We start from the raw sequence: 18,440 nt of genomic DNA on the forward strand, positions 1-18,440 counted from the left end.
AAAATTATTGATTTTTCTTTTATGCCAAAAATCATTAGGATATTAAGTAAAGATCATGTTCCATGAAGATATTTTGTAAATTTCCTACCGTAAATATATCAAAACTTAATTTTTGATTATTATAATATGCATTGCTAAGAACTTCATTTGGACAAATTTAAAGGCGATTTTCTCAGTATTTAGATTTTTTTGCACCCTCAGATTCCAGATTTTCAAATAGTTGTATCTCGGCCAAAATTGTCCTATCCTAACAAAACATACATCAGTGGAAAGCTTATTTATTCAGCTTTCAGATGATGTATAAATCTCAATTTCAAAAGATGTACCCTTATGACTGGTTTTGTGGTCCAGGGTCACATATAGTTCATTTGTAACTATTAGTTGCCTATTGTTTTAGTTTTTATCAAGTAATTTATTTCTTCATTCTTTTTTGATCCAACTCCTCCCACCTTACATATACCTAAACCTACCCGTCTCCACCCCCTGATCCCTAAAGCCACCCATCTCCACCCCCTAGATATGGATCCAACCACGCCCCCTGGATCTTGTGTTCTGCAGTGAGGGGCTACTGAGTTTGGTTCTCCATACAAGCCTGCAACCTTTAGCCAAAAAAGCGTAACGACAAATGCTAATGCTGCGTTTTGGTGGTATGCAGGGAAGGACACCAGAGGCCATTGTATGATTGGCTGAGGTGCCTCACGTGATCCAAGTTAGCCGGTACTCTTTTTTCCAATGGTAAGTTCTAGAGACCCTGGCATCTCCCAATAATAAGACAATCTCTGCTAGAAAGTTACTGGCAGGCGAGTTTGATCAAGGTTGGAGCTAAACTCTGCAGGAAAGTGGACCTTGAGGGCAGTGGCGGCTCGTTGGGGGAGGAAGGGGAGGCACAGCTTCCCCATAATTTTAGGTGAAAATGGGAGGAAGACGATTTAATGTTAATAAAATTCACAATTCATTTCAGTTCATGTCTCAGAATGAGTTTTTTTTTGTTGTAATTTCACAGTTGTAATACCATAACGTGAAAGCGCCGCTTTTCTATCGCGAATGTGCCGAATCTGCTGATGTAATTGCAACCGCTAATGATAGAGAGGGGGAGGCCGTGGGAGACGCTGAGCTCTCGTGCCTCCGTTGCTAAAAAAAATTAGCCAATCACCATCGAGTGTTCACTTTCAGCGCTGAGGAGTGTTGAGAAAAGAACCCTTGCAAGGGAGGCTAGCCTCCCTTCTGATATCAACAAGTGAAGTTATATTATCTTGCTGAATGTATGTCGTTTTCTTTACGTTTTCTGACTAAAAGCAACCAAAAAGCCATTTTAAAGTGGTTAAGCAAATAATAATAATAATAATAGGCAGGGATCCCAGACCAATACAATTAGTGTGCCTCCTCTATTTTAAAACCCACGAGCCGCCACTGCTTGAGGGTCAGAGTTGAGAATCCCTGATTTACGTCGATGTCTTTGGTCCACGTTGCATTCAAATTTCAGTTGAACAGCACCAGAGTTTGTTTGGACTTTTTTGGCTTTTCGGAGGTCTCGGTTTGCTTGTTTGTTGCACACCAATGCTGCATCCATCCTAAATAGTATTTGAAAATAGAATTAGTATGTCCCAAATCGTAGAACGTTGAAATGAGTATGCCAGAGATTCCCGGATGGTCTACTACTACTGGTTAGAATTTGAAGTGAAGATCGATGTACACTCTAACAGCTAATATTGCTTACAACCCATTGCACGTTGGACGTGGATTTGATTAGAACTACAAACACTCATAAAAAGTGTTAAAAACTACACACATGGCGGATATGCGAGACCTACTGACAGGTAGAGAAAGGGGTTTGATTTTTAAATAATCAATGTCTAACCTGATGAACAAATATTTATTTAATGTTATCCGTGTTATATTTCATCTGCAGCAACATTGTGACCTTTTATAAAGATACGTTTGGTCATTAACTTATAAATGCATCATTATGCAAACACATGAGCAGATTTGGGATGCAACTCAAGGTTTGGATGGCAGTGTTCACGCTTATTTAAATTAACCGCACAAACAGAGCAATCGCACCAGAGTTTCTTTCAATCAAACCAAACCAGCCAACTGTAAACGCCCTTAGTGTGTGTGGCTTTCTCTCTAGGTCTGATAGCATCAGGCAGAACTGAAGATGGCTTTGGCATGGCGTTCGGCGTCAACCACCTGGGCCACTTTTTGCTGACGCTGTTGCTGTTGGATCGTCTAAAGCAGACAGAGCACAGCCGCGTCGTCAACGTGTCCGCCCTGCTGCATCGACTGGGGTCTGTGGATTTCAACCTCCTCAACACTCACAAGGATCTGGTCACAGGTCAGTCATCCTGGCACGCGTTCAGAGCCTACTGCCACAGCAAACTATGCAATGTGCTCTTTACCCGTGAGCTCGCAAACCGACTGGAGGGGACGAGTGTCACTTGCTATTGCCTGCATCCAGGTTAGTGGGGCATTGTTTTTGTCTGCTATTATGTCACAAGTATTATTTTTTTCCCTACATTTTCTTCATTGTCTCGTCTTTAGGTGTAATAGCCACTGAGATCGGTCGGAATATGGGTGTGCTGCAGAAGCTGCTTTCCCTGTTCATGTCCAAGCTGTTTTTTCTGGACCCAGAGGGAGGTGCGCAGACCACGCTTTACTGTGCTTTGCAGGAGGGGCTCGAGCCTCTGAGTGGACGGTATTTCTCTTCCTGTGCCTTGCAGAATGTTAGCGTTCACGGACGGGATGATGCCTTGGCCAAGAAGCTTTGGGAAGTGAGCGAGAGGCTGTGTGGCCTGTAAGTGAGCTCACACAGGTTTGTAGAACAATAGAACTCTAACACAGAAAAGTGTTATGTGATCGTTAACAGCGTTAAGTTTTTCAGGTGTTACAGGTTTGCATTTTCAACAGGTGTATGCATTGTATTTGGTATATAATACTTTATAATATATTGTTGCTTTAAATGAACACAACATATTTAAATTAGGGGTGCACTGATATATTTAATTTCTGATACAATAAGCCGTTAATTATTTTTTTGTTATGGCCCTATAAATGGATGAATTTAAAATTCTATATTAAAATTCTCTTTGATCTTAATTAAAAAAAAAAACACTAAAACCTAAAATCAGTTGTTCTAAATGCTACAAGTGAATAATGTACAGTTTATATCGACCTAATTATAATTATTAAATGTAGTGTTTTTAAAAATTAACTTAGACTGTTAAATTATGGCAAAAGTCAAATAAATGTAAAAATACGAGAATTGAGCATAAACAATAAATTATAATGTAATATTAGAATAATTAAATTATTGGTCAATAACTAATATGGTACTAATATATTGTGCATCCCTATGTTAAATAAAGCAACCATATATGCATAGCTAGGGGAACAGTAATGATAGTAACCTTTGTAATGCCTATTATTTTTTGTTGAAAATATATAGAGGTGAAGTTGCGAATTTGTATTCACTCACTGGACACAATGGACTTTGTATTAAGGTTTAATATTGTGTATTTTATCATTGCTCTATCTATCTTTCTTTCATATATTTAATATCTTTCATTTCTTTTTTTCATATCTTTCTTTCCGTTTTTCTTTCAAATATATTATTCTATATCGATCTATATCGCATTGGTACACTGTAAGAATATTTCTTTCTCTGCACTATTTCATTATGACATAATGCATAAATGTTACTATTTTTTTTATAATCAGTGCTTTTGACCTGAATGCATCCACTTTCTTTTAAAACTCGTGACCAGTTCAAATACCTCATGTATTTGAAAACCAAAATCATTTGAAGAAAAAAAAACCCAAACTGTTTATGAACATCAATTTCTTTCAAACATTTGAACACTTTTTGCCTTGTCTGATAGGGTGTTGTACTTTTTTGGTTCACTGGGTGGCAGTAGCTTGTCACATTTGATAGCCTTCAACTCAGGGCGACACAACCTGAAGAGTCTACAGAGACCTCTGTCAAGATGACAATCATTAGAAAAAAGTAGGTTAGATTACACTGAGAATTGCAGAAGTAATTTCATGTAATATTAGAGTTTGCTTTTCTACTGAATGAAAGTGGGCATCAGGGGCTACAGCCATTCAGTGTGATGGGATAACCAAAACGAGGACTTGTTATAGACCCTTACCCATATCCATGCATCTTCAACAAGACCCCCTGTTGCTAATAAATCCTTTACCTCGAACTGGGATTGTCAGATTTTTGACATTGTGTAGACTTAACATCCTGTTTATATATGCTGACATATCCTCTGCCTTGAGAGTCTGTATACTGTCCAGGTGGATGAATCTGGTTTCATCCAAAGCAATTTTCCCAGTCTCTTCTGTGCACTATTGTTTTGTAGCCTGGAAGTATCATATTCATATCCATTGAATGTCACTCATGCCATATTTATATGATCATGACAGTCAAATCTCGGCGTCCTCCGTGTGTTGGTTCTCATGAACGGTAAGTGTGAAACTACACCGTCCCCTTCGATTCGTTTTGTAGAAGTAAAACACATTGATGAGTGACGGCAGGTGTTTACTTTGGACGCACTCCAGAGCTCTTTGGCACAGTACTTAACGACTGGATTAGTGCATCAATTAGCAATCACTGCATGGGAGGAGCCTGATTGATCGAGACTACTGCTGCTGCTGCTAAGGCTGGGCGTGGGGCATGCTGGGGCATGCGAGTGTTGGAAGCATGCGAGTGTGTGTGAGACTGTAGTGACCAGCTGCTTGAGAATTAGTTCAAAGGACTAATTTCACTGCATGATTGGCAGAATAAAACCATACAGCCCTCGTTGACCTTGTAAGGATATCAAATGCATACCTGGAACTGCCACATGATTGTGATTTGCTAAAGTTAATGTGTAATGTGTCAATGTAGAATTGACTGTAATATAAAATATTTGTTGTTTATTATTTTATATCACAGTATATTACAATACAAAGAATATTATATTAATTACAGTGAGACAACTATAATGATATTATAATAGTTGTCTCGTAATATATTTGTCTTGTTTATATTTTTATATATTACAATACAAGATAACATTTGTATTGTATTATAATGAGAACTATTATCAAATTGTGTTTAATTGTCATCATAATAGAGTGTGATAGAATAATTATGAGACAACTGTTATAATAGCGTATTATGTCTCATTATGAGACATTGAAATAGTTGTTTCATGTTATTGTTATATTATGAGACTAATATAATAAAATAATAGTTCTCATAATATAATATTTGTTGTCTTATTAAAGTACAAGTTAAAATTATTGTAGTATTGAGAACTATTAAATTATATTTGTCTCAGAATATAATACGATTGTTTAATAAGTTGTCTAAATTTTTGTATATAATTACAATACACTATTATAATAGTAGTTTTCTCATTATAATTATTAATATAATACAATCTTTTTAATCTCCTTATATAATATTGTATATGTAATGTAATATATATTTACATAATAGATTTTTTAAAGGGGTCATGAATTGAGAAATCGAAATTTCCGTTATCTTTTTACATATAGGAGGTCTTTGTACTATAAAAATGTCCTGTAAGTTTCAGAACTCAAAACTTTCTTGTTAGTCTAAAAACAGCTTTTATTGAAGACAATCTGCCAAAAAGACAGGTTGTGGAATGTGCCACATTATGACTTAATAGTGTGGCTAAGCACCGCCTCCACAGAAGAAGATCAATGCCTGTTCCTACATCACTGCCTGTTTAGCCCCGCCCACCGATTCACGCACATAGTGAATAATGAGAGAGGCAAATGCAGGTCTACCCTGAAATCAAACAATAAAGATGGCTCTGAAGACAGTGCCAAGTTGTGGAATTTAAAACCATCTTTGCATTGCCCTCCCTCTGATCCTAACATTAGGAAAGAGTGGGTGAACTTTATTTTTAATGAAGATCCAGACTTTGTCAGTAAGAACTTGGCCCTTTGATCACTTCATTTTACCGTGGATTCGTTTATAAACAAGGCACAATTCGACGCAGGATTTTCAGAAAGACTGAAACGAAAGACAATGCTATGCCGACCATATTGGATCTGACAAGAATGTCGCACCACACAAGTGTGAGTAACTGTTTTTATTTCAAATGATCTGTAATAACAGACAGATAATTTGATATGTACTGAGTATTTAAGCGTCTATGAAGGATGTAGGCTGTCAAACTTTCACAACTGTTAGCCAATCATAGCAGTGGGCGTTTACTTCCGAGTCTACAATCCGCCACGCGAGCGTTCGATGAGGGGGTCAAAATAGGTAAAAAAAAAAAAAAAAAAGTGTAGTCTGTGTTTAGGAAACTTCTTTGGTGTTTTTACAATTTTGTTAAGTGCTGCTACTGTTACAAAATACACTGCAGCTTTAGTTTTTATTTCATGTGTTAATAATGAATCTATAATACATAATAATAATAATAATAATGAATAACAATACATAAATATTCAACAATGACAAAATTTACAGTTTTCAGGGATACAGACCAAAAATATTGATGACTCATCCTGCACTACACAGGCTCTCATCCAATCAGATACTCTGTATTATGGCAATATCCCACCCCTAATACCACCTGTAATTGATGACAAGTAGCCATTTGCATCGAAGATATCTGTGAAGTAACTTAAACTGGTTGGACATTTATAAAAGGCAAAAGCTCTTCGTATTTCCCACTCAAACCTTTTTTTGTAAATAGGGAATGTCCAGCAGTTTCATGGGGTTTTAAGCTATATTTTTAATAGCACATCTCTAATTGGCTGCGGCCAGTGAGCTCATTTCATTGGCTCAGTGTGTGCAGTGGCTGGTTTTCTGGGAACAGCACTCTTCCATCTCAGTCTGAAGGGAGGGAGAACGGCAAAGTGATGCTGGGTCTCACTTTAGAGTAACACGTGAGGTGTGAGATGGGAAGAGAACGGGTTCGATCGTGAGACTGGGTGACAAACATTTTGGAGAGTCATTCAAATACAGGCTGCTTGTGTCACAAGCAAAGCCTTCCTATTTTTCCTTCTCACCCACCCCGTGCGGAAATGGCATCTGAAGGCGGTAAATAGAAGCATCCTTTGGGTCATGTTATTTCCACAGGTGCAATTAACACCCCCATCTGCTAATCTGTGATTAACGATGTTTACAAATATGCTGCACATGCCGGAGAGTGTCTGAATAGCAGGTCACACCTTCCTCTTACTCCTTCCCTCTCTAGTCTGTCTTCTTTCCTGCTATTGTGTGCTGGATTGTGTGGATTAGTAATTAGGGTTTGGGTGGGAGGTGGCAGAAGGAAACCAGACCCTTAAAGCAGTAAGCATCACAACATGGCATATTTGCAAAATAAATAAATAAATAAATAAATTCCGTTCATTTAAGTCTGTAGGGTCCAGGAGGCTAAGATCACTTTTGACTTTTGTTTTTCTAAGTTAATAATAAAAAAAATCATTATAAATGATAGTATTTGCATATGAATGTTACTGAAAATTGTAATGAAAAATTTACCTGAATTTCAAAATGTTCGATTTGTCCCCTTTTTTTTTTGCATGTTTTTTCATGTTGTCCATTTTGATCCAAAGAGCTTCAATGGCCTCATCTGACCTTTTGTAAATAGGAATTCACATAAGTGAATTTTTTTAATATATAATTAGAGATTTAGACGTAATGCAGAATTGACATGTAATCACTGATCTGTAATAGAAAATATTTATGTAGATGAGTCTTTTAAGTATAATTATAAATATATTGTATGTATGTTTTTCATAAAAGTTTTATAATATAAATTGATGTATATTAATTATATTTTTGATAAATTATTGCTGTGTAGTAAATCTTCATTTATTACACTGCTTGCAATGAATCTTTGCATTTTCAACAGTGTTAATCTCAAAACACTTAATGTAGACTTCAAATTCAAATTTTATACAGAAAATATTCAATCACAATCTTTTTTTAAATAAATATCTATTTTCTATTTTAATATTAAAGTATACATATAATACATTTTTACAATGTTTACCATTCAAAATTATTATAATCACCATTATAACATTTTAAAGGTGCATTCAATACTTTGCAGGAATCAAAGCTTCAAACTTTTAAGCAGCAAAAGAATGCTCCCCTTTTAAGTTTGTTCTGTGCATTTTATAGCCATTTTTAGGGTTAATTTGACCCTTTGTTCTATAGAGGCTGCGGGATATGAGTTCTGTACCTGTCATATAGTGTTAAAAAAATGATGTGCTGGTTTAAATAAGCTTGTTGCCCTTTGACTGTGCCTGGAGACAGGAGTGGATTAAAAAATAGACAAGCAAGTTATTGCTGGTTTCGTAAAAGCTTCATAAACATACATTCATTTACACCATTTAGGTAAATGAGCCCATTTCCTTGTTTTAGCAATTTGCTGTAATCTAATGAAGAAATGTAGCTTGCTGTGCACAACTCTGAAAGCATGCTGCTGGGCAAACCAGATTTATAAACACTATCAATTAGGCTGATGCTACAATGCTCCACAATTGTTTTACTAATTGCCAATTAGCTACCTTGGAATAAAGCAGCGTTTTTTTTGTTTTATTTTAGAGATTTACTAAGCAATCACTCATTTTCAAACGAGTACAGGATATTTGCAAAAAAAACATTAATGCTGTCCCAAAGGAGGAAGGTGATATCTTGTGGTGTTTTCAACTCAGAGGGAAGAAAACTATGCAACATCAATCCATCTCCGTTTTCATGCGTTTCTATTTGTATGGAGGAGGAGAAAGGACAGAATCACTGTTAATCACAATTTACTGTTGAAACACACATGACACGTGCAGTATTTACTCTCATTTTTAATCTGTCGTACTCCTGAGAATACACAATGTATTACCCAACAGCAGGCTGTTTAATAATTAGTCAGGGCATCTTTGGTTAAACAAAGAGAAGGAAAACTCTAGATCTTTAATAGCGGGTTTCAGTCAAGTTGTGACAGTCATTCATTAAGACGTGTCTTCTAAAAAGCACAGCTGGCGCAACAGTCATGCTCCGTGGTTTTGGAGGAGTGTTTTACAGCGGAGAGGTGAGACTCATGGATAGCAGCTTCTTTGGGACTGCTTTTGTTGTGATGCATCACATGAACATCCGTTAAATTTTTCTTGTCAAATGCCCAGTCAGGTGCGGATCGCCCAGTTACTCGGAGACAATGAAAGAATTCCAATTATGCGCAAACAACTTCGGTTGGAGAGCTTAGCGAATATGTTAACGTTGCTGGGAAGGGAAACAAGAAGCTCTTATTGACAGTTCAAGGCTTCCTCTTTGTCTGAAATCCACTGAAAATTGATAGAGAAATTTGGAGGAAGCATGATTATTGATTGGATACTAATTGCACTCCTGAGAAAATAAACAGGCTTCTTTTGCAGGCCTCTCAAGGAAGGCCGGATCAAACGTACCTATCAGCTGCGCTATGAGCACCCCATTTACTGTGTCAAAGAGTAAGCAATGTTCAGGACTTATTTTAGAGCATTTTAGAAGGAAAGTTTACCCAAAGATGAAAATTGTTATTGTTCACTCACCCTCATGTTGTTCTAAACCTGTGTGTATGCACTTTCTCTGTTCTGCGGAACACAAAAAGAACATACGGAAAAAAAAAAATATTGTCCCAGTGTTTTCTGTCTCTACAGTGAAAGTCAATGGGACCCAATGTCCAGAGTTTTTTTTTTCAACCCCTTTGATTTACATTACATATGGAGAAAAACAGTCAATACAGGTTTGGAATAATATGAGGGTGAGTAAAGCAGGACAAGAGAGTGTTTTCAAAGTACATATACATTTTATTTAATTATGGAGAAATTAATACTTTTATTCAGCACTGATACATTCAATTGATCAAAAGTCACAGTAAAGACATTTACAATGTAACAAAAGATTTTTATTTCAAATAAGTGCTAATCTTTTAAATTATTCATCAATGTATCCTGAAAAAATATATCCATTGTCTCCAAAAAATAAGCACCGCAAGTGTTTTCAACATTGATAATAATAAGAAATGTTTCTTGAGCAGCAAATCAGCATATTAGAATGATTTCTGAACACATCACAAGAATACATTACATTTACATTGAAATAAAAAAGTAATTTTAAATTGTAATAATTTCACAATATTACTGTTTTTACTGTATTTTTAATCATATAACTGAGCATAAGACTTCTTTCAAAAACATTTAAAGCATCTTACTGCCCCCAAACATTTGTATGGTAGCGTACATTTGCTTTTTCCTGTTTTTGAATGCTCTGCTAGCACGTGATATTTAAATGGTCGAATATTCAGACGGCTCATTCGCGAGGGGACTGGTGCTTTGACTGCGGTGCCTTTGAGCCATTTTCTCAGGGGGGCTAAATCTGTTAATTAATGAGCATGGTGAACTAACTCCTCTTGGCTCTGGCGACGGCGGGACCATGCCAAAGCAACAAACACAAACAGATGTGCGAGGCAATGGGATGGAAATAACAAAATCTACATCATCTCGCAACAGCGTGCAGCAAGTTATGTTGCTCATACTTCTCTACATCTTATTTTTAATTTTCTGTTAATGACGTCTAATTGCTGCAGCTGCTGTGGTCTCAGTCTCTGGGTCAGTGTGTCTTGGCAGGCCCGCGTAGCCAAGAGGGCTTTTTATTTATGGGTAGAAATGTAAACTGAGAGGACTACTTTTGATCACTTGCAATTGATCTAATAAGGTGGAAAATCCTTAACCACATGTGGCCGAGGGTTTGAGGCGCGTGGCGTAGAGGGGGCGGCGTAGCTGTGCCGCATGGGGAGTTTGTGATCCCTGTTCTGAATCCAAGAGTACCTGAGCTCAGGTAGGGTTTTAATTATGGTTCCCTACTTCCCCAGACTCTTCAGACACACAGGCCTCACAGCTGGGACTCTCTCGGTTTCCAAACCCCCTACCTGATGCCATTGAACCAGAGAGGTGCTCTTGTATCCTTTTAGTACAGTATCCCAAGCTCAATGGTGATCAGGTGGGGTGTGCTGATTGGATTCATGGGGTCTCATTGATCTCCACTCGTTGATGCACATGCATTTTTGCGCCACAGGAACTGGGCAGATAAATCAACCCTGACTTTTGTGAAATGTGCCATTTCATGTCCAAAATGGGCATCTACTGTGCTTAGGCCATAGAAACAAAAATATAATAAATAAATACATAAGAAATATATAATATTATTAAAATATATAACAAAGCATTGGGTTTCAAGTACTAACACTGCACATTTTTACAGCTTTTATTAATCTTAATGTTTATATGTTCAAGTAATAAAAATAAATTCATGTATTGTGAAAGAACATGAACATATTTATAATTTATTTGATATATTTATAATATATTAAAACTATTGTTAAAAAATTAAATATTTGCAAAGTGTTACCAAAATTATTTTATTTATTTTTAATAGATTGAAGAAAACAATGCAATTTTGTCTGAGTAATCATTAAGTTTATTATAATTATAATAAATGTAATTATAATAATTTCTAATAATGAACAGCAGTAAATTTGTAAATTAATTTTAATCTAGATTTTTTTTTCTAAACAAATTGCTTTAAAATATTTAACTGATGTTAAATTGAACCCTATAGCAAAGTGTTACCAACATTATTTAAATTATTTAAATGTATTTATTGCTTGATTGATTTGAAAATAAAAGCAATACATTATTTATTAATATCAATTATTTCTTTATTTTTTTAAGGTCAAATGCTAGCATTTTGCTGTCACACATTTTATGTTTGTGCCATCATTGGCATAATTTTTTTTTTGATTTACATTTGATTGACCGCGATGTATGATTGGCTGCAATGCTTTGAGGTTGGCGGTAGGGAATTTCAGCTTCACTGTTTCCACCGATTTTGTCCGGAGAACAGCATTATTTAGTCATCAGTTCCAACAATGGATGACAGTGATCAACAAGTGTAGGGAGACAGAGGCCCACTGCCCTCTTGGCAAGCTTCTGTGGAGCAGGCAGCAGACGGGACATAGTCATCAATATCGGCCGCTGGCCATTGATCGGCTGTATTGATCAGGATAGGCAGTGGGGCCAGGGGAAGGAAAGGCCTGCTGGATCTCATCTGAGCAATTGTTTAGGGTCACTGACAAATTCAATTGCCTATCAGGGAGCGATCATGGAAACAAACGGCTGCTGTCGATGCAAGGGCTGTACCCTGTGGTAACTGTCACTCAGTATTACTCCCAGTTTGGGAGAGCGTCAGGGGTTGTTTGCACGCACACACAGGTCAGTTAGGTTACTGGGGCACTGGAAGGCAAACTCGTGCCCCTGACTGCCCACTGTGTCCTGTTTGTGGCCAACAAACTCTCAAATTCTCTGCACTATACTGCTGTCCTGTTCACAGTCTGAATTAAAGCTGTATTGCCTCGAACAGCTTCCTAAAACCACAAACCTGCCCTTTTGTGACATTTGCTGAGTGTGTTCAAGTTGGCTGCCACTATTGACAGATAATGTCATTCATAGATTGCCCACAGTGACAAGCATTTTAGCTTTGTAGGGTACTTTGATGTTGATTTTGGGCATTCTTGTCAGTTTGTTGTCTTAGATCTTTTTCCTTGAATGGTAGCATATTCTCTTTTTGTGATTTGTTTTTTATATTGTATTGTAGCAGTGGACTTTAGTTAGAAGATTGAGTGTAGGAAGGCATACAGTATATGCAGTGTCAAACAATTAATTATTTTATTATCATTTTTAATTAACCGTTAATATCAATTTATTTTGTTTATTTATTTATTTGGTATTATCATCATCATCATTATTGTTACTACTGCTACCACTCTGGCTAATTGTGTGTTAACAAGAAAAAATTACCTACCATAAATATTACTTACAGGTCATGATTTTGTGGCATTATTATTATTTGAAATTAGACTTTATTTTTTATTTGTATTTTTAAAAAGGACATAGTAAAGACACCTAATATAAAGTGGGACCCAAAAATAGTATTGCATTAATAAGAAATGTTTATTATTGCTTGCATATTTATGACTTTTTTTGTTGTTGTTGTAACATTAATTAAAATTTTAATTAAGATATTACAAAAATAATGCAAAATACAATTACAAGCAGTGCAGGCAGTTTTTCTCTCACAGCATCACTTGCAAGATGACCTTCCTCTCTCAGTTAAACTTATGTTACAAACTTATGTTCTTTACGTAGCCCTTTTTTTTACTTGCAATTGGTGAGTGTTCTTTTGCACTCCTGCATATATTGCAACAAAAATCTCATTTTCCGTTATATTCAACAGTGAAATACCTCAAAAGCTCAAAGCAATTAATTCAGTGCTCTGTTTACCTTGTATAACCGGAGTGGAGCTTCTGCATGGTCATGTGACCTGCTGTTAAGGCTGACTGCTTCTTCTGTTCAGGGTGTCAGACAAAATTCCTAACTGGCTTGCGGGGCCCTCAATCGAAAGAGTGGCTCGGGGCTCTTCATTAACTAATTATGGAAAATAGGAGCACACTTCCTCATCCCCCTTCTCCACTGCAAGGTTTTTTTTTTTTAAGGGGGTGTTTTTGATAAGGTTTGCACTCTTGTCAACAAGCTCGTATTTAATTAGTGTTGATTATTGTTAGCGTGTTCAATAGTTATTAATTAGAGCTGGGAGGGGCCCGCCACTTGATTGCATGCCCGGAGCAGTGACATCTTGTGCTGTTTCACACTCAGTCATGACATGGTGTAGAAATGAGGGGGAAAAAAGAGAAAGATGAGAGGAGAGAATGGTTATTTCCAAGAATGTTGAAACGGATAACCATAAATGTGAACACGGATGTTTTGAACAGGTGTATTTGTGGTTGCATTAGTAATTAGGCCAGCAACGGATGGAAAACACCCTAAAGATGCTTTGCTGTAATAATAAGTACAATAAAGTCTAATATTTTAATGAATTAAGATACATTTGCATAGAACTTTTTAATGGAAACAAACTTTTTTTAAACAAAAATCACTTAAGAACCTTAGTATCAAGAATTACACCCTTCGCTAAATATTATTTTATTTATTTATTTTTGCAGCTAATCAAGATATTGGCACTCCAGTACTGGAAGTTTCTGCCTTTTTTCCCCAGCGCATTAGATCCAAGTTCAGCTCGCAACAAAATGCATTGAAAGCTGCTGCTTAAATGCAGAAATGTTGCATAAACCTGGAGACATTCGGATGAGGTCTGGTAGAAAACGATTTCTATATGTATGCATATTTCACTATATACGTGACAGAGATGAGCTAAAATATATCATTTTCTGTCTTTGTGCACCAGGAATTGTCTTGAGGTTCATTCTAAACTTCTGCTGTGGGGTGCATTTCCCGCTGTTCATCTGAGCATATACCCTCATTCGAAGTCGACGCGAGCAGCTCTGCCTATTAAAATGTAAATTCCCTCTCGGTGCAGCAGGCCCAGACTGTGGAACTCAGCGGGTGAAGAGGGTGTGTGTGTGTGTGTGTGTGAAGAGAGAAAGTGTGTGTGTGTGGTGAGCCTATTTTCCAGCTTGGTCTGCTCTCTGGATTGGCAAGATTTGACAGTACAAAAAAATAGATGTTCGTTTTCTGTTCATAAATGCATAAATACTGTTCACATACTTTTTCATTAAAGTTAAATTAAATAAACTACTGTGCATAGCGCAGCTGTATATGTGCAAAATGAAAAGATAGCAAGAAAACTAATGTATCGCTTAGATAACTAAATTCTGGAAGTCGCTACATTGAAAACTTGAATTAATATGAACCAAAATAATGAACTGAGTGTTGATTCAGTGTTGATTTGTATATCACATGCAAAGATTTTGGCAGAGAATGTGACATACATTTTTCATTTTTACATACATTAAGTCCTCTAGAGAAAGTTCTGCATAGAAATAGAGATCATTTTCACTAAATTTATTGTTTAGCTATTTAAAAAAATACTTTTGAAGGTTATAGAATAACTTTTAATGGAAATTTGATGTAAAGCGTGTTGCAGAGATCATACTTGTGTTAGTTCAATTGACTGCTATTCGTTTCTTGTAGATTGCACTAGGTGGAGCTGTGATCTTTTAGTAGAGGCCACTGAGACTTGCGTGTGAGAAAGAGAGAGGGAGAAAGAGTGGACAGGAGGGCTGGAATGGCTCTTTTTTTCTCCTTTTTTATATACCTGGTAGGCGCTGTGCAATTGCAGAGGCATACTTCCGTGACCCATTGGGTAATTAGAAATAATAGAGCGTACTGTGAAAGACCCAACATTCAGAATTAATCGATTACTCTTGTAGTATTAATGTATGACTGTGATTTGTGGTGTGTCCAAACCGAGAGTCGTTGAAATGCTTTGGAGACCCCAATGCAAAAGTACCCACACCAATTAAAAAAGAAATGAATTTGAAGTATTTAGGAACTAATTAGTTATACAGCTGACAGAGCCTCCAATGTGTTTGAAACATATATACTTCATTTATTGAATGCATACTGTTGATGTTTTCAAAATTATGTATTCAAAGACAGCATGACTGGTTGACCTGGAGTGACTGATTGTGTTACCAGATGTGCTGTGTTTGATTGGTTAATGGTATTTTGAGTGCACTCCAGTGAATATAAGTGTGAACACATACTTGATACAGCCTGTTCCTGTAAATCAGTATAATCCTGTCATGGACAGGCCAATACAATTCACCCAAAACCAACATTTCAATGTCTTATATTTTCTTCTAGTCCGTGTTAAAGTGTGGCAGAAATAATGTAAAGGCTCATTTCAGATGCATTGCTGTCAATTGTCTCACAATAATTGGCATTGATTTAGCAGTTAGAATCTGATTTAGTCAAGGCTCTTGTCCGTAGTGTTTCTTGGGCTTTAGGTGCCAGAGCCTTTTCCTTAGACTTTTGTGGTGATTAATCCGAGAAGATCTACATAACGGAGAGACTGTGGCTGTCTTGTGTCTTAATATCGCATTTTGAATTTGAAATGATGTGTTGATGATTTAGAAGGTGGTATAGTGCAACATTTCCACCATATCATGGTGTTTATTTGTTTGTGTTAAAGAAAAGGAAATAAAGGTTGTAACCTACATAACCCAGTCTATCTCAGGAAGACATAACAGTGTGCTCAGCATGTTAATGCGAAACAGTGGATATCAGAATTAACGTAGCAACACTCTGCACCAACCAATTGCAGACCCTCTAGACCGACTTGGAAAGCCATTTCAGGTAGACTAAAGAGAACTCAAATTGTTCACCCATTTTCTTTGTGAATTTGAAAAGACTGAATTTGATCTTTCATGTAATTAGAGGTCATTTTAAGGAATAGCACTGCAGCCTATTTTGAAGACACCACCATTCAGTCTCGATTGTTGAATTCATCCAAAAGTGAAAAAGTGAGCCTGAATGATGTTTTTTCCAGGCCTTTTGAACCCAGAGTTCAAACATTATTGTTTGCAGCTCTTGCTGAATAGTAGGCACCAAATACTGTTGTTATTGCTGATTGAAAAAGCACAAGCACCCTCATAAAAGCACTGAAGTACCCTGGGGGAAAAAATTATATAAAATACTCCCTGTCTGTCTTGTCAAAATATCGCCAAATGTTTGCCATTTGACTTACAACACAATGACTTAATGTACTGAAATAGCAAAAGATTTTATTGGCGTAAGCATTTGATTTACTGAGTTTTTCTATACATATCGGTCAGCCTTGAGTTCTTACGGGGCTCTGTGGATGCTTCCAGGGCTCATGTTATTGTCCGTTTGTAGCACGTTCATGAGGTCATTTAGAATGGGCTATTGATTCGTTCTTTCCTGCTTACTATGAGGTGGTCATGATAACTAATTACGTCGGACCTCTGAAGGTGTCTGAACACAAGTATAGGTATGTAATTACTCTGTTTAATTACAGATCTTTTGAAGATCAGTGACTGGGATGTATGCTACGAGCAAATGTTGTTATTGTACACACATTACCAAACTGATTGCACTGACCTTTCGCACCCCGCTGTATGAACTGTGCCATTTTTTGTTGTTGTCTTGTTGTCCTTATAGATCTGTTCAGGCAGGAGTTATCTGAATCCAACACTTCCATCAGACGCCGAAGTGTACTTGTTAGGTATGTCTCTTAGTTAACATTTCAGCATTTTTATAATTTTTTTTACTTGACAAGGCGGAAAACAAATGTCCAGACGGAAAATGCATTCTTTGGCTTAAGAGACACACAATGAGCCGAATTTGCTTCGACAACAATACAAGTAACAAAACCTCATTGTTTACCCAGAACCATTCATTATTATTATCTTATTTTCTCTGTAAGCCATTACACTTGTTTGGCACGCTTTATTTTCAAGAGAGCATTTAAAAGCAGTGTGAGGTGAATTGTCGAATGTACCTCCTGATAATGACCTAAGATTTCACCAGACCTGTTTTTCCGCCACAGCACGTGGAGCTTGAGGCCCTTCGGCTCCTTGAAATGCAAAACGCACACACGCGCACACATATGAAGTGATGAGACTCCGGCGGGCTCGGCGCAGCTAAACACATTGTGATTTATTGTGCTTTAATTTGGATGCCGTCTATTGTTTGTGGCTTGCGGAGGGTTACCCGCTGACAGTAATTTCTGCAGTTTGTGTGGATTCTGCCCGAGCTAATAGCACTTTCTTTTACTCTGTGTTTGGCCCCAGTACGACAGAAGGAAGCAGGAAATAAACAGCGGTTCCTATTTACCCTGCCAATTTCACTTGATGGCGCGCTGCGTATTGAAATGAACTGGGCAGCCTTCTAATACTACGGAAGGTATGGAGCCGGCAGTGGCAGAGATAGATTGTAGCAGGCAATTACGGTGGTCCGGCCTCTGATTAGAGCTGCCTGCTAGCCACTCAGCCTCACGGCTGCCTCTTATCATGATGAGGCCGGTATTGGTCCGGACATTGTTTGATTGCTTTCAGACACATTTACTAAATCCAACGCACACAATGTTTCCTGTTTCTTCATTCACTGCTGTGCTCGCAAAAACTGCTTGGATTGTTTAACGTTTAACAATTTGCCTCTCACTTCTCTGTTTAGCACGTTTTTCTTTTCCAGATCTGTTGGTCTGATTTATTTTGGGCTGTATACCATCCACCTTTTTGAATGTGGAAGCTTCCTGTGATTCGAACTGGAAGCCCGTTGTTGTTTCACATTTCACATCACATTGCTTTCCATTCTATTAGTCGACAGAAGTGAAAGTTTGTTGTTTGTGTAGAACATTTGCATAAATGTCTAGTTGTGAAGTGAGAGGTGAAGATTTGAGCTAAAGTTTTAATTTGATTTATTGATTTATTTTAGACCAAAAGGGAAAACTGGAAGTCTTATTTGCTTCTATAAATGGTCCAATAAACATACAGGATACAGAATAGAGGCACACTAAGTATGTTTACATATATTTTTATATTAAATGATTGGATTTATAT

General features: G+C 37.0%; 1 protein-coding gene across 3 annotated transcripts in view; it reads left to right on the forward strand.

Annotated features, from left to right (window-relative positions):
* Positions 1–18,440, forward strand: part of LOC107756995 (dehydrogenase/reductase SDR family member 13-like) — a 31,135-nt gene that overhangs the window by 3,815 nt on the left and 8,880 nt on the right. The window contains exons 4-5 of one of the 3 annotated variants that reach the window (XR_001641887.1): positions 2,111–2,458; positions 2,542–2,858. Coding sequence is in view for 2 of the 3 variants with exons in the window: in XM_016574327.1 (XP_016429813.1) it covers positions 2,111–2,458; positions 2,542–2,798 (605 nt within the window). In the remaining variant the exon portion in view is untranslated. Of the gene's footprint in view, positions 1–2,110; positions 2,459–2,541; positions 3,039–18,440 lie in introns of those variants that run through there. The other 2 variants (XM_016574327.1, XM_016574338.1) reach the window with 2 other exon arrangements.

Source organism: Sinocyclocheilus rhinocerous, unplaced genomic scaffold (assembly GCF_001515625.1).
Source record: "Sinocyclocheilus rhinocerous isolate Xijiao unplaced genomic scaffold, SAMN03320098_v1.1 scaffold1152, whole genome shotgun sequence".
NCBI classification, from domain to species: Eukaryota; Metazoa; Chordata; class Actinopteri; order Cypriniformes; family Cyprinidae; genus Sinocyclocheilus; species Sinocyclocheilus rhinocerous.